The sequence below is a fragment of the Plecotus auritus genome (genome assembly GCF_963455305.1).
Source record: "Plecotus auritus genome assembly, chromosome: 3".
NCBI classification, from domain to species: Eukaryota; Metazoa; Chordata; class Mammalia; order Chiroptera; family Vespertilionidae; genus Plecotus; species Plecotus auritus.
The window spans coordinates 47,748,324-47,761,267 of record NC_137772.1 but is presented as its reverse complement, the minus strand read 5'-3'; the positions used below and the strand labels follow the sequence as shown (position 1 = coordinate 47,761,267).

The following is a 12,944-nucleotide window of genomic DNA, read 5'->3' as shown; positions in this document are numbered from 1 at the left end:
ACAGGAGCATCACATTCAATTGTGAAAATGGCTAATTTTTAGTAAGCAAAGATGGGTGTGGGATTATAACAGCATTAAACTTGAAATTGATCATCATCTGTGAGGGAATTTGTAGGAGGCCATTGGTTTGATTTATGCAATATGGGCCCCAGAAAGAGAAAGATGTAAGTCATCTCTGCTCAGATGACTTGCAGAAGGTCACTGGGAACTGGTGAATTACTGTTTGCCTGGAATTGGCAAGCACTGTTGGAGCAGCTTAACTAGATCTAACCAAGCATGCCCATAAAGATGCCATTCAGACTATAGGATTATAGACATCTTTGAACATTTGAATATGAAGATTTTGGCAATTCCTAAGACAAGCATGGCAAAGGAAATGTGAGCAGGCATGAAATTCACAACATACTTATGAATTCTGCTTAATCTCTCTCTTCTCGGTTAGCAGTTAGTCTTTCTTATGGGTCCCAAAACAATGTATTGATGAAATACAAGTGGAAAATAAGCCTGTATAAAAATTTTTAGGGAGCATTGTAAAGATTAGACATCTCAAATAAACTTCCAGGGAGGACATCTTAATATTATTGAAGAAAAACATACCTTAATGCAGTCCAACTTACCTGATAGAGCATTGGCTGTTGATGGTTTCCAACTATGCATTAGTAAGTGGACTCTTTGACCTTTCTGTCATCACTCGCACATCATATTGAAATTTGGCTTCCAAACTTTGTGCCCACAATATGAAATAAAGTTGTTCATTGCAACCCAATGCATACATAATATATACAATGGTGGCAGGCAAAACTTTCACAAGAAACTCGTATCCTCAACTCATGTAAGCTCTGAAAACTCTATTCTATTAAAGTCAAATGCCTGCTAAGCATTTTAAGGTCCCACAGTTTGAAAGATACTTGAACCAGGGCAAAGTGAAAGAAACAGGTGAAACCATTCTCTGGATGTTCCTGCTTGTTATTGAAATTTAAAAAGATAAGCAATATTACTGCTACTTGCCTGTAAATGAAGTAGACAAAGCTATAATCAAAGAGCCCCTATAATTAATGCTGTTTCTGTAAGAGTTATTAGAGTCTGGGGAAGTGGGTGGATGGTTAGAACTATGTACTTTTGTAGTATGTGTGCTTATCTATAAGGTGGACTGTAACACATAGATGCATCTTTCCATGCTGGAATCTGAGCTTCTTAAGCACAGAATCTGTTTTTATCCCTTAGCACCAAACGTAAAATTAAGCTGTGGCTTGGGTGTTATTGAATGATTCTTGAATAAGTGAGAAGGCAAAAAGAGTCAGATGCATTCCATTCAATATTTATTACAGAACCACCCATGTGTCATGAGCTGTGCTAAGGCACGGAGTCCCACAAAGGTAAATAAGCTAGCACTCATAATTTAGGTTTGGGGTATAACAACAGGGGTATGAGATGATGGCTACGGTAAAATGATACTAGTAAAATGAAAATTTAGGGAAAACCCAGCTTTGCAAAGATATATAATTGAAGGAATGTATCACAATCTCATGTTGAACTACCTCCAACAATTAGTTTGTGCGGTTTCCCGCAGATGTGGAATTTCCCTTGAAAATTTAAAATACCCCATGACACGCCTCCTCCCATACATTTGTTGCAGTGCTCCAGTCAGTTTCGTCACAACTTACAGTGGTTACAAGGATGAGCTTTGGAGACAGATTAAGTTAATCTTCCTAAGATTCAGTTTTCTAGTTTGTAAAATGAAAAATGATACAAATACCTACTTCACAGTTGCTAGCATTTAGGAAGTACTCAAAAAGTGTTGGGCAAGTAGGTGTACATTACGATGAAAGCAGAGGTCCTTGCCTTGGTGTTTTGCTTATCTGCTCCTCTGATTCCTATAGATTATAACTATAGTTTCCGTATTAGCGTAGCCTTTAGTTTGATTTTGAAATACAGAAATAATGAGACCAAGATTAATCTTAATTCTCAGAGAACTGTCTTGAGGAACCAACATATTAACATTTTGGATATTGATGAGATTTTATTATCCTTGAACTACTTCTTATGTGAAAATTTTATATTGGGCATACCACTTGGTTAGTGTAATCTTCAAAAGACTAGGAAAGAAATGGTCCCTTTGGGAGATTGCTGAGTTTATCAGAATAGCTGTAGGTAAATCTCTTGGAAAAGCATGCCCATTAATTCTCCCCTCTCCATCCGCCCCAATCCAATTTCAGTGTACCTCTGGGGTGTAATACATGGCACCAGACAGGCTTTGTTCACTTTTCACTCTGTTTGCAGACTCTATTAAACCTTTAACAAGGAGTGCAGAGGTATGGGGTGAAGAGGCTGGGAAAACTCAAGGGATAACAATAATTTCTTATCTTTGGCCATGACCTAGGTGCAAAATATTTTCCTATCCTAAGCACTCTTTCTTTTATGGATGTAGAATAATCAATTGCACTACTAGATTTATCAGTTAGCTTTATGATATAGATTGTGATGTTTTACATTGGTTTTTCATTGATTCTTAAAAATATTTTAATAAGTTGAGTGGCCAATTTGTGGCATACTTTAAATCATGGAATCACATTGTTCTTAAGATTTGGTATTGTTCCTGTGACATTTAACAACAAATGTTTTAGGCTGTTTCTTATGTAGAAGAAGAAAAATTGTAGCAATTCAAATATTCTTCTGAGATCTTCCTATTTTTTACTGGGGAAAATTCTATGCATTCTTGTGTGTATGTATGTGTGTATATGTGTGTGTATATCTGCACATACAAATTACTGATAATAATTTTTAAGGCATTGCTTTTATTAAGTGTCTCAAAATGTTACTTGAATTAAATAAGATATATTCATTTTATTGAATTAAATAAGATATATTCATTTTAAGACAAGGAGAACCCCTTCTATTTAAAAATTATCAGTTTTTACAAGTTAAATAATTTTTCATTAGAGCCAGATTAGATGTGAGAAAAAAGATAGGCAACTTTTCTCACTCCACTTGCCTTATGATATCCTTGTCTTCTTCTCACTCCCTATCCCACATAATCCTCATGCCTTATTAATTCTGACCACACCTTCTTCTCTGCCCTTCTCCACCCCCTAACTATCAGCTTCTTTGTAATAATAAAAAAAAAAAGGCAAGGAAATTTAAAGACTAGAAAAGCTATGGAGCTGCGATCTCTACCATTTAGAGAAGCATGTTTGAAATCCTGTTCATGCAACTGTTGGAACACAGTTAGACATTTAACCTATTGGTCCTTTCAAAGGAATTATTTTTGCAAAAGCAGAGCGAACATTTTCTAACTAAAATAATTAGTATTCAAAATCTTTATTAGGAAATTGACAACATCAAAGGATGACACTAATATAGGTTATTAGAGTGATAAGATACATTGAAGTAGAACATTCACTGAATTTTTTAAAACTTATGTGAGAGCTTGAACATTTCTAACTATGGTAGTAAGCAACATGACCAGAGAAGAGCAGCCCTCACAGATATAAAAGGATTATTCCTAACACAGCTTCACACTGAAACATCTGGAAGAACTGCTACTTTAGAGGGTTTGGGAATTTGAACTTAAAGAAATGAACTGGAACATAGCATTTAAAAAATGCTGCTTTCCTCTGATCTGGCACTCCAGATTAGCCTGCAGAGGAACTTTACGAAACTGAAAACAATCCAGGACTATTAACCACAATTTAAATTATCTTGGCTATCAGAAACTCCAGGTAAAAGTTAACTCATTCTAGAATATTTTACTTCCCTAAATCTGTTACCTTAGATTATTTGCTCCAGTCAACTTTCTAGGTACCAGGTGAACAAACTGAATGGTTATTTAAGACAATGTGTGAAGAGATGAGGAGATTCAAGCTTGGTACCCGACACAGCCAATCGACTGTGAGAAATTTAATAGTCCCAGGATGAGAGAACTCTGGCAAGGACCATACACTCTGAAGCAGGCTAAGTCTGAAATACATATTGCATTCCAATCAAATGGAATTTGGAGATTCAGAAATTGATGTGCTCTTTTTTGAGATCTTGCCATCTTCTTTTCACTTTTTATTTTTTGGTTTCCTACCTACCTTCTAGGAAGTACAAGGGTAGGAACTTTCCTCCACACTCCAAAGCTCTATGAGAGCCAAGAGTTTGGCTGGCTATAGTCTATGACATGTGACTCATGATGGACACTTCAGTGCTGCTAGTTTGTTTGGAATGTATATTCCAAGGTCCTCGCATGTCACTGCCAAGGGCAGTCTCTGCTGTAGCAGACCCACAGAGGCTGGCTTCTCTGGTTAATGAGGCCCTCCTGTCCCCTGCTCTTTCCCACCATGCCACTCACGAAGCCTGTTCCCGGCAACTTTCAGACCAAGGGCCAGCCTTGGAGGGAGTGTGGCGTGGCAGAATCACATTTCTGCTGTCACCTCAGTATCTTGGAGTGAAAATGAACATCTGGCATGCATATTACACTTTGATTGGTTGAACAGACAACTGAACAACAGGACACTTAGCATATTAGGCTTTTATTATATAGGATTATCTAGGATAGGTGAAAAAAGAAAGGAAGGCTCAGCCTAAAATCAGCCACACCTTTCATGTGTCCTAATCCTGTGTGCTAGGGAACATTGATGAACATTGCAGAACATATCTTTCTGTAGCAGGATTCTTCAACATTCATATGATCTACCCATCCATTCACTGTCTGTCTCCAAGCTTGTCCATGTCTGTCTCTCAGTCTCCCTAGTTTTCTCCCTGCCAAGGACCCATATAGAGGAGGAGAAAGAAATTGACTTGTTGGGGACACTTTTAGTTCTATAAAAAGGCTAAAACTGCTTTGAATTAGTAAGGCAACATCTTACATATACTTCCATTACCCTACACACACACACACACACACACACACACACACACACACACATAAATGAAATAATTTTGGGTTAAAGCTGTCTCATTAAGAAGTAAGTATCTTTAGGTTTTTATTCATCAAAACATAAAATACTGATTTTCTTTTGGCTGATTAGAGATTATGTCTCCAACCTAATTTTATGACTGTTGATCCATAGGGTTTCTTCCACAGATATCCAAAATATATATTGGGTCATAAAATATTTATATTCTTTTGGTCAGTTTCTTTTTTAAACCAAAATGCCCTGTGCATTTTGTTGTAAACTCAGTTGTAATGATTCAGAAGTGGAATGCAGCCTGATGTTCTAAATCTTGAGAAATAGACATTTCATTTGTTCATACAGAGTGGGAAATGGAACATGGGAAAATAAGAAATAGTACAGGGGCATTTACAAAAACAGTTTATAAGCAGGTCAGAAAAGGCAACACACTGCAAAGTGGTTAATACTAAATATCCATTCGGTCTGAATAGAGTTTTGTCTTTATTGGTTAGATTTAATACTTATAAAGAGAAAATTAGTGAGCCTTGGCCGGTGTTGCTCAGTTGGTTGGGTGTTGTCCTGTGCACCAAAAGGTTGCCCGTCAGATTCCCAGTCAGGCCATATACCAGGTACAGAGCCTGATACCTGGGTTTCAGGCTCGATTCCCTGTAGGGGGCATGCAGGAGGCAGCCAATCCATGTTCTGCTCTTACATTAAAATGTTTTTCTCTATCTCCCTCTCCCTTCCTCTCTCTATAAAGAAAATTAGTGATTGTGAAGCATTTGCTTTTGATAACTTATTCCATTCTCAGTATCTTAAACTTTAGAACTATGCTTCTCAATAGACTATATCAGAGTATCCAAATCATTTGGGGACATTGTTTCACAATTTATGTTATTCTATCTGTCCCCATTTTGGTAAACCAGCACCTTCAAATCAGAACCTATCAGGAACACATTTGCAGGTTAACCATCTGGGTTATCTCTTACTGCAGCAAGTGAGAATACACCATGGAGGACCATGGGTTTCTCAAAGGAGTCTGTTACAGGATTTGGATTGTGGCTGAGTGATTTGGGGGAGGTTTCAAAGAAGCAGGGCTTCAAACTACATTGGGTGCTGTCAGAAAGCAGAGCCAGTTCTAAAATAAGGCATCTCAGTAAATCAGATCTACAAGGAGGGAGCCTCGTGTGAAGACCAATCTGTAAATGGTAAAGACCTAGCAGACATTTATTTTGCCACAGACAGGAGGCATTTTTAGATGGCACGGTGACCTTGTTTTTGTCTGTGCTTAGACACAATTTTGAAGTGGCCTTGTTTTGTTGCATTTTATTATGGCCTTAGAGGATCTTGTCTGAGGTTGGTGTTCTGTGAGTCTGTTTAGACTTAGTGGACTGTGGTGACCTAGCTGTGAGTGCCAGGCTGGCTTCTGAATGCCAAGGACAGTTTGCTTTTCTTTTTTAATATCTACCCTCTGCTCTCCTCTCTCCCACAACTGTAGTGGCTACTTCATTTTAGTGGCATATTTCCAAGTTTTTATTACAAAATAGTGTAAATGTACAGAGAAACTAAAAATAATAATATAATAATCATCATGTATCCATCAAACAACTTAATAAAAGATTATAGATACAAGTATTTGAATATGTCTCTCAAATCTTAATTCCTCCTGCGAGGGAACTGTTATCTTGAATTTGGTGTTAAACATTCTCAAGTACAAGTATTTTCATTCCCACTTAAAACATATACACATGATATTTTATGGTCTCCTCTTCTAGGAATTCTGTGAGATCTAACATTAATACACACTGAGATAATTTTTAATTCTGGGGTTGCTTTAAGTAGGTACTGAAACCTCGAACTACATGAGGAATCATGGGGCCCCCTGTCCATCACACAAGGTCACAGGGCATAATATTATATAACTATTGATAAACATTAGAAATGAATTTTAACGATCCCATCAAGTATATGCAGTTTTCAATGTGTTGTTTTTACTTAGCAAGGTGCTGGGTGGATTTTTCTTCTTCCCTACACAGCTTCTGCTAAACGTTTTTGACACTAAAGGAGCTGCACCAATTGGAAACTCACATTTTCATTTCAGGCCATTTTAATTTCATGAAGCCAAGGTTTGGCTTCTACTTGCAAATAACATAACATCAAAACAAGTGGCCTGGTATACCCAGCGATAAATCTGTTGAATCGAATACAAGACTTTCATTACCTTTTACTTCACATTTCTATATACTATAACCGTTAATTAAACCCATCAGCGCCTTCCTCCTTGTAGGCGAACATTTTCTCTCTGACAAGAAATGTCAGCTGAGAGAATGTGTGGGACCTGGGACCTGCCATTAAAAACACACTCACTTTCACCCAACAAAAAGCTGATGCATTCTGGCAGATGGACAGGCAGACAGAGAACTCAGGACCCATTCCCATCTTTTCTCGACCTAGCTGTCTGAGACTACGGTGATGGGACTGATTCTCTTTGCCTTACTTGAGGTTTCCAAAGAATTACCCTTATGCATCTCTTGTCATTGGATGTTACTTGGTACATTTCAAATAAAAGCAGAAAATCGCCGTGGTCTTCCGAGTTCTTTATGTGACAGGGACAGGAACTAAATATCGGGCTGCTCTAACAGGAATACCATCAACTGGGTGGATTATCAACAGCACATAGTCATTTCTCCCAGTTCTGGAGGCTGGGAACTTCAAGGTCACGACACTGCAGATTCAGTGTCTGGTGACTGCCGCCTGCTCCCTGGTCCACAAGTGCCATCTTTTTGCTGAAAGAAGGGATGGATTAATTAGTTATTTGGGGTCCCTTTTCCTAAGGCACTAATTCGATTCATGACCTAACCACTAGGGTTTTACACATATGAATTATGGGTAGGGGGAGCGGGCGGCACAGACATTCACACCATAGCATCTGGTTCACCAAAAGTCCGGAATGTTTTCAATGCTAAGTACACCCAGGTGCAGATCAAGTTCATGGGGATGGCTGGAGGGGTTGAGGGGACAAACACCCCCAGATTTGAGGGCAATGTGAGAGACACGAATTCCCTTAAGTCTTTATTGTTTCATACTAACATTTAGCTTGTCTTTGCAGGGGAGCACTTAAGAATCTGTCCTCAAGAATACACCTGCTGCACCACAGAAATGGAGGACAAGCTAAGCCAGCAGAGCAAACTGGAGTTTGAAAACCTCGTGGAAGAGACGAGTCACTTTGTGCGCACCACGTTCGTGTCCAGGCACAAGAAGTTCGACGGTAGGTGAAACAGCCCCACTTTCACTTTGTTCTACGTGTGCCTTTCTATGAGAAACGCCATGGTCTTATGGGAAAAACAGGTGTTGTTTTTTTGTTTTGTTTTTTGTTTTTAAGTAGGAGCTTTTCTTTCCCTCTTAAATATTTATAACTTTTTCTTAAAGCATGTGCTTTCTTGACAATTTAGATAGTATCTTGGAAAAACCTGATTTAAAATGCTGTTTTGCACTTGCAGTTTGCCTGTGAGATTTCTGAAAGACGTAAGCTCAAGTTTTATTATTAGAAGTGATTCTAATTCAGGTTTTGTAGTGTGTCTTCAGTTTTTCCTTAAAAGAATTGAATGCCATTTAAAATGATTTGAAATACAACACTTTGAAAAAGACAGGCATGTTTGAAGTGCCAATGACATGGTCTCCTTTATTTTAGAGTTCCTCCTCCCGATAACAGAGCCAGTTTTCCCTTTTCAGTTGCAGTGCTTTCTGCATAAGGTTTAAGTCCCCTATTGATTTCCTGATTATATGCAATTGACTTCACTTTTAAATTCTATTTGTTAAATAAACCGTTTGTATTAGAAAGTGCAAAGTGTGAAAGCAATTATAACTAGAATTCCAGCATTGAATTTTCTCATCCGAGCCTCAGAGAAATATTTTAAAGCAGTCTGATATTTATAAACTGAATTAATAAGGATAAAGTTAATATTCTTAAGTGGTGTGTAGTCTTAGGGCTCTAAGAAATGAATGTACCTTACTATATGACTCATTGTAAAGCAGACTTGCAAATCGTGGCGAACCTTCCTTGTGCCCTTAGTCATATTAAGTTGCCTAAGGCAACAGAACTGCCATTCATTTTCTTCCGGCTCTCCAGTCAATGCACAACAGAGCCAGTATAGAAAGGCCTGCCAAACCTTTTCTTTTTCTTTCTTTGTTTTCCTCTGTAGTAGGTAAAGCGTTCTGCTTCATTGCTGCTTTAAATGAGTATAACAACACCAATTTCTTTCAAATCAGTCCTCCAAGTTCTAAAAGGCAGGTCCACCCGGCAGTGGTTTCAGTATTCAAGAGGATGTGAAATTTTCCACCTAAGCGAATGGGACTTGTATTTCCTGCAAGTATTTTTCATCATCTTCACATTCTTCTGCTGCCTCTCACTCTGTGTTTGACTTTATTATGTAGATGTATATGAAAATAATTCCTAGTTTTGAAATGTTACTGTGAATGTTGTTTGTTCTCTTGAATGCACCCTGGGAGTACTTGGGAGTTACCCTTGATTGACAGATTACCAATCCAGTGACATTCAGGAGCCCCTGCAGGGGCTCTGTGTTTGAGGAACTATAATGTATCAGTTCATGTGAAGGCCACTTGAGACACTCTATCTTTTGTGACAGAAAGCAGGTGGGAGGGACCTGCTGCTGCTGATTTCTACCTAAGTCTTTGGAAAACTGTTCTAGTGCTTTTATAAAACTGTGCTCTAAAATTAGGTTGCAATAGTTCCAGGGCAGTATTCACAGTACATAATATATATCTCTTTTAATAAAAATAGTAGATGTAAGGTAGCTTTATGGAGAGTTTTTTGTTTTGTTGTTGTTGTTTTCTTGTTGTTGTCATTTTTTTCTTTCATAACTGAGATTTTATTGTTTTGAGGATCAGTACACAGACATTTCAATTTGTACACAATTCGTAACATACGTACCAAAAATGTAAAGTCATGTAATTGTGATTCTTTTCTAAATAGTTATTCCAGTGACTTTCCAGCTTAAAATTTAGAGGCTAACTTTCCTTAATAGAGTATCAAGTACCAATATCTTCAAATGTTGATACCCTGGTTATATCAAATTGGGACTCAAAAGAACTGTTGGCCCAGAAAGAAACTCACTACAGACTGATTCATTTGCCTCTCAGCATAACCATTATTGCTTGTCTCATTTTCGGCTTTATAAGTGTACTAGTGTCCCAGTGCACAGATTTGTGCACATTAAAAGGAAATTAATTAGAAGAAATATTTTAATATCGCTATTTGCATCTTGCTAATGAAAAGAAAATAGTATTCCACCAAGTCTCCTATCTACCTACTCCAGGACTTCTGTGAGGAACAAATGAGATGAGGCATGGGAAAATGCTTCACAAACATTTGGTTAAACTGTAAAATGTTTGCACCTGGCTATAAAGCAAGTCAGGTCCCTGAGCTGAACAAACTTCAAGAAGGCTAGTCAGTAAGGAGAGGAAACCAGGCGTTGCTATGTGACATCATTACCCGGCACCCACAGCGACCATTTCTGGGCTGGGCTGAGTTGTTGGCCGCATTTTGTGCCGTGGGGTCTTGGCAATGTTGGTTGTGATTTGGTGGAGTGTCGCTCTGGGGTGGTGGTGGGGCCTGTCTTCCACTTGGGGGAAGCCGAGTATTGGTTTGTCAGCGCCAGGTCTATGGTGTTATTTATTTTTAAACCAGAGGCCCGGTGTACGGATTTGGGGGGTCCCTCGGGCTGGCCTGTGGACATCCTCTGAGGGGTCCCAGATTATGAGAGGGCACAGGCCAGGCCGAGGGACCCCACTGGTGCACAACTGGAGCCGGGGAGGGACCACAGGAGGGCTCCAGGGTGTGTCCGGCCCGTCTCGTCCAGTCCCAATCAGTTGGACCCCAGCAAAAAGCTAACCTACCAGTCGAAGTGTCTGCCCCATGGTGGTCAGTGCACATCATAGCGACTGGTCAGATGGTCAAATGAATGGTCAGACACTTAGTATATTAGGCTTTTATTATATAGGATTTCTAATATCACATGATCTCACTCATCTAGGGGAAATAATGAACAACATAAACTGATGAACAAAAACAGACCCAGAAACAGGGAAGCATCGATCAGACTGTCAAACCTCAGAGGGAAGGTAGGGGAGGGTGGGGGTAAGGGGGTGAAATCAACCAAAGGACTTGTGCGCATGCATATAAGCCTAACCAGTGGTCACAGACAACAGGGGCATGGGGGCATGAGTGGGGAGGGAATGGGGGGATGAGGACAAATATGTGATACTTTAATCAATAAAGAAATGAAAAAAAAAACACACAAAAAAGAAAATTTGATTATCCTATCTAATAAAGAGGGAATATGCTAATTAACCATCACTCCATCACAAAGATGGATGCACCCACAACTGAGGCCAAGGTCCCATAAGGAGTCTTAACAAGCAATCAGCAGGGACCTGAGGCTACACCCTCCCCTGCCCCCATGGAGCTTGACAGGGGACCTTAGCACGCCTTCCACACCCGGCAGGGCTTGACAGGGGACCTCAAGGTGCACTTCCCGTCCTGGTGCTGGGCTAGGGGACCTCAGGCTGCTCCCCCTACCCCAGGGCCAGGCCAGGGAACCTCAGGCTGCGCCCCCCACCAGGTGGGGCTTGACAGGGGACTTCAGGCCACATCCCCCACTGGTAGGGCTTGACAGGGGACCTCAAGGTGCACTTCCAGTCCTGGTGCTGGGCTAGGGGACCTCAGGCTGCTCCCCCGGCCAGGCCAGGGGACCTCAGGCCATTCCCCCCACTAGGTGGGGCTTGACAGGAGACTTCAGGCCACACTCCCCACCCTGGCACCAGGCGGGGGGACCTCAGGCTGCACCCTCCACCCCAGGACCAAGCCAGGGGACCTGATGCTGCGCCCCCCTGCCTAGCGGGGTTTGACAGGGGACCTCAAGGTGCACCCCCAGTGCTGGGTCAGGGGACCTCAGGCCATGCCCCCCACCCAGCAGGGCTTGACAGGGCATCTCAGGCCATGTCCCACACCTGGCAGGGCTTGACAGGGGACCTCAAGGCACTCCCCCTCACCCCGGTCTGGGCTGGGGGACCTCAGGCCATGCCCCCCCCATCCTGGTGCCAGGGCCAGGGGACCTGAGGCTACATTCCCTGTCCTGCAGGGCTTGATAAGGGTGGGACTAGTCAGGTCTGGATCTATCCCAATGAGGCGGGGGCGGGCGGCCGGGTATGGGTCTCACGCGATTTTGAGGCGCATGTGGGTGGACGGGGACTTGACTCTGGGTCCTGTGGTGTGCCCCAGACTCTGACAGGAGGAAGGTTTTCATATACATTTTACTAATTTTCTTTCATCTCTGACACTTCTATTATAGAGAAAGGGCAAATAGCAATATTAAATTATTTCCTCTAATTAATCCCCTTTTAATGTGCACAAATTTCGTGCACCGGGCCACTAGTGTAGTATATATGATATTAAATTGTGAATTAGTGGGACTTGTTGTTGTTGAGTAAAGGTATTCAACAAGGCTGAGCGAGATACTTCTTGTATTCTCATATCAATGTCTTTGAATTTATAATTTTTAATCCACATCTCATTCATTTTATTAAGGAAATCTCCTTCCCTCCCTTTCCCCTTCCTCCTTTCTCCCTTCTTGCCACCGTCTTTCCCTCTCACCCTTTTTACTGGTGTGTTTTAAATTATGTTAATGTATTTAGGGGTATTAAGTCAATCTCTTTGACAGTACATTGACTTTTGATTAAGATTAGATCTGACATAGAGGATAATGAATTATTTAGTAGCAGTGCATTTCATTGCAGTTACATTCCGCTGAAATGGGAGAGAAATTAAGATTTTTCCCAAGAAAGCTTTCAGCTAGACTTAAAAAAAAAATCTGAATTTGTCCTGGTGAGCACAGCTTCTGTAGAGCTCAGTCTTAAAAAAAAATTATAGAAACAATGTCAATTAAAAAGTCACCATTATCATGTTTGCTTTTTCTTTTGTCAATTTCATGAAGGTCAGTCAGGCTTATGTTCTTATCCCTAGAAATTGATGCCCTAAGTCACCTTTCAGGA

At 40.5% G+C, this 12,944-nt stretch overlaps 1 protein-coding gene across 2 annotated transcripts in view; it reads left to right on the top strand.

Annotated features, from left to right (window-relative positions):
• Positions 1-12,944, top strand: part of GPC6 (glypican 6) — a 1,157,351-nt gene that overhangs the window by 308,257 nt on the left and 836,150 nt on the right. For both annotated transcript variants that reach the window (XM_080660993.1, XM_080660992.1), the window contains exon 2: positions 7,984-8,142. In XM_080660993.1, the coding sequence (XP_080517119.1) occupies positions 7,984-8,142 (159 nt within the window). The remainder of the gene's footprint in view (positions 1-7,983; positions 8,143-12,944) is intronic.